General features: G+C 39.6%; 1 protein-coding gene across 2 annotated transcripts in view; it reads left to right on the top strand.

Annotated features, from left to right (window-relative positions):
• The first annotated feature begins 6 nt into the window (after positions 1-6).
• The window catches only part of Nr1h4 (nuclear receptor subfamily 1 group H member 4), a 61,245-nt gene continuing 57,390 nt past the window's right edge, over positions 7-3,861 (top strand). For both annotated transcript variants that reach the window (XM_055627821.1, XM_055627820.1), the window contains exons 1-2: positions 7-145; positions 1,299-1,435. In XM_055627821.1, coding sequence (XP_055483796.1) covers positions 1,369-1,435 — 67 coding nt within the window. In that variant the 5' untranslated portion in view covers positions 7-145; positions 1,299-1,368. The remainder of the gene's footprint in view (positions 146-1,298; positions 1,436-3,861) is intronic.

Raw genomic sequence — 3,861 nt, 5'->3', positions numbered from 1 at the left:
GAAGGAAGGAAGGAAGGAAGGAAGGAAGGAAGGAAGGAAGGAAGGAAAGAGGGACAGCGGACCTACAGAAAAGAGCTCAGTGTGGGCACTGCTTCTCTTGAATAGACTCCACCAATTCCTTCAGAATGAAACTAGAGGTATTTGGGTAAGATTTACCATTATTTCTTTTTTTAAAAAATACTTTTATGTGTGAATGTTTTATGCATATATGTCTGTGCGTGCTTACATGTCTGGCGTGTGCAGAGGGCAGAAGAAGGAGTCAGGTCTTTGGAACTAGAGGTACAGGCAATTGTAATGCACCATGTGGGTGCTGGGAACTGAACCCAGGTCCTCTGTAAGAGTAGTAAGTGCTTTTAAGGCCTGAGCCATCTCTCCAGCCTAAATTATCTCTCTATTTATCCTATATCCTTTTCATTTTGGTTTTACCCTAGTCCAATGTGGAGCTAATGTAGACAGTAGAGTAAAAAATGCAAGTTCCTAAAGATTTCCCTACCAGGAAGAAGTCCAGTCTACCCTAGAGGAACAGTCTCTGATTTTTGACTGTTGACATACTTAAGAAGCACCACGAAACTACTGTTTTGTGTTTACACAGCCCAGATCAACTTTCAAATAAAGTTAAGAAAATAAATCAGTGTAGGTCCCCTAACAATTGGAGTGTGTGTGTGTGTGGGGGGGGGTTGTCTCTGCCTTTAGATCCCTTTCCTCTAGCTGGGCTGCCTTCTCTGGCCTCAGTGGGGGAGGATGCACATAGTCCTGCTGTGACTTGATGTGGCAGGGCAGGTTGGTACCCATGGGTACTCTTCTGAGGAGAAGGGAAAAGGGAAATGGGGGGGGTGTGAGAGTGGGACTGGGAGTAGAGGAGGGAGGTTGTGAATGGGGTGTAAAGTGAATAAATAAATTAAGTGATAGAAAAAGTAAATCAAAGACATCCCTTTTTAAATTAAAGCCTTTATATTTATTTTTGTTTTCTTATACATAAAAGAAGACATAACTCAAATGTTATCACATCTTGCCTAAATCCACAAATACTGGAATTTAAGTGAAAAACATATGGTATATTAAATTAAAAAAAAAAACAACAAAACACCTCTTTGAAAGCATGTAACTTGGACGTTTTTTAAGTTCAAGTGAGCTATAATCATAGTATTGAGAAAAATGAATAAAGAAAGGTTATAGAAAAATCTCTACAGAGGAACCATTCGGACATCTGTTTTGTTCATTTGCTTTCTACCTGTTTCTCTTGAGCAACTCCTGACCCCATACTGCAACCATGAACTTGTCTCTACATTGCCTTTCAGGGTTCTTGTTTGCAGACCACCATCCCAGAAGCACGTTTTCTCAAATTGAAAAGTCTGAGTGGTGTCCAAAATGAATCTGATTGAGTACTCCCATTTACAGGCCATGGATGAGTTTTCTCTTTCTGAAAACTTATTCGGTAAGTTGCCAAACTGGTTTAGATAGGAGTTCAACAAAACTAACTGTCTCAGAAGAAAGCCTCGGTAGTGAGTTTGAGAAAATGATCTTGCTTCTTTTAAAGACTCAGTAAATGTGACTTCTTCTGCCAGGTTGTACTTTGGATTCATTGATCTCAACAGTCTCTCTCATTCCCTCTCTTTATAGAAGAAGACTGTCAATCTCCAGGGCTTTGTGAGTTGCCAAGGCCATGAGACTAGATAATTAACTGAGTGGTATAGAAGCTACTTCCTGATCTTGAGTGAATTCTAGTGTTATTACAGCAGGTATTAAAGCATGAAATCAAGTGCTTATGGCTTAATATGATGCCTATTAAAGCCTGGGGTTGCTTAGTACTTGGCACTAGGTTGCTCTCCCATTCCTCCTGTCCTGGGGATCTATGACACAGTTTCAGGATTAGTCATTTAAACTAAGTTGAGGACAAATTGTACTAAGTGACTTTAGGTCGATCTGTAACTAGATGACACCATAAAATGATGTATTGCTCCACTTTATACATTTATGAAAGCATCTAAGCATAAAGAGTTCAGTTGAGAATATTAGCAAAGAGTCAAAATGAGGGCATGGTTGGGGCGGGGTGGGGAGCTTTCTGCCACTTTTGAATGACTTCTTTCTGTATAACTTACCTTCCTTGGAGGTTAGCTTGCTCTCAGTTCCCATCCAATATTATGTAGACCATGGTAGACTATGATAATAAAAATGGAAACCTTTGAGATGCCACCAAGATCAACATGGTAAGAAATGATCCCTTACCTAGTGTCAGATATTCTCAAGAAATACTGGTTGTGGTTGCTCTAGTGCCTGCTAGCCACTATCATCTGTGTGGAGGTGATAGTTAGTGCATTTCCAAGACAAGAGGGCAGCCCTTGCATGGCCTGCTTACACATCTAGCACCCATGCACAGTAGGAGAACAGCTAATGGAAGCACGTATGCTTTACTAATCCTTGAGCACCGGATCACTAGTAATCTAGTGAAAAATAACAGATAAGAAGCATAAAATAGCCTTAATGGGGAGAAAGGGAGTGATGATCGGTAATTCTCAGAGAGAGCACATACAGAGTAATTCCCTGTAAAATGCCAATTTTCACATATTGTCATTGTGTCTTATATATTTTAGTAGCCCTCAACCCTGTGTGCCATGAGAGGTTTCGAGCAATGAAAGGGTGTGCCTCTCCTCCTGATCACTTGAACATTTGTTCTAGCCTGCTCTCCTATACTTCCTTAGAAAAATCAACACATGGGCAGTGGGTAATTTTTGCTCTACCAACAAAAACACACAGAATAATTAGGATTATTACTATATATTATAGATAAGCAAAACTCCACTTATGATTATTTTTTTCAAAGAAAAGCTACCACTTCCTGCCCCAAAATTTTACAATGGTCTATTAAAATTCCCCAGTCTTAACATTATTAAAACAAATCATGTTGAGCTTAAGTTTGCACATGGGGAGGAAAATGTAGATTTTTGCTTACATTCCAATCCAGCTTTACACCCCAGATCCCAGGTTAACCTTAAGGAGTAAAGGCTAGCGGGTACTGTCCGATTAGATGCACCTGCAAATGACAGCGAAACATGCACTGCAACTCCAGCTTTTGACCCTGTGGCTCCCATATACATAGATGATATATACATACATACATATAATGAAATTATATTCTCATTTCCTGGTTTCTGGGAATACATAGCACAAGGTGTGTGAGCTGCAATGCATAGCTTTAAATCTCTCTCTGGCCCCTGTGCTGGTAAGTTAACCAGATCAGCGCTAGACTCTTACTTTTCCCGCCTAAGTTCTAGAGCAGTGGTTCTCAACCTGTGGATCACGATCCCTTTGGGGAGGTCACATACCAAATATCCTGCCTATCAGATACTTACATTATGATTCATAACAGTAGCATGATTACAACTATGAAGTAGCAATGAAATAGTTTTATGGTCGGGGTCACCACAACATGAGGAACTGCATTAAAGGGTTGCAGCATTGGAAAGGTTGAGAGTGGCCTGTTTTTCAGGGATGTAACAGGGAGTTAGCTGGTTTTGGTAGGAGACTTCTGTAGGTGAGCAGTCTCAGTTTGTAAACATCCAGGTGGGGGAAGCAGTAGTTGTCAGCTTCTGCACATGTGAATCATAAACACTCCTCTCGAGTCTGACACAATTTTGCCAGTTTCCCATGGGCCCAAGGCATTATATGCATATTTAAATATTACTTAATACATTATATTAGGTAACATCTGGATGTCATATGTAATCCTTTAATGTTATTTAAGTCTGGGTATTGAGTTAGTTTAATAAAATTTTAGGAATTAAAAAAAAAAGAAAAAAAAAGGAAGGAAGAAAGAAAGAAAGAAAGAAAGAAAGAAAGAAAGAAAGAAAGAAAGAAAGAAAG

This window comes from Psammomys obesus, unplaced genomic scaffold (genome assembly GCF_907164565.1).
Source record: "Psammomys obesus unplaced genomic scaffold, mPsaObe1.curated_primary_1811, whole genome shotgun sequence".
NCBI classification, from domain to species: Eukaryota; Metazoa; Chordata; class Mammalia; order Rodentia; family Muridae; genus Psammomys; species Psammomys obesus.
Note: the sequence above shows the minus strand (reverse complement) of the source record. Positions and strands in the feature narration are given on the sequence as shown.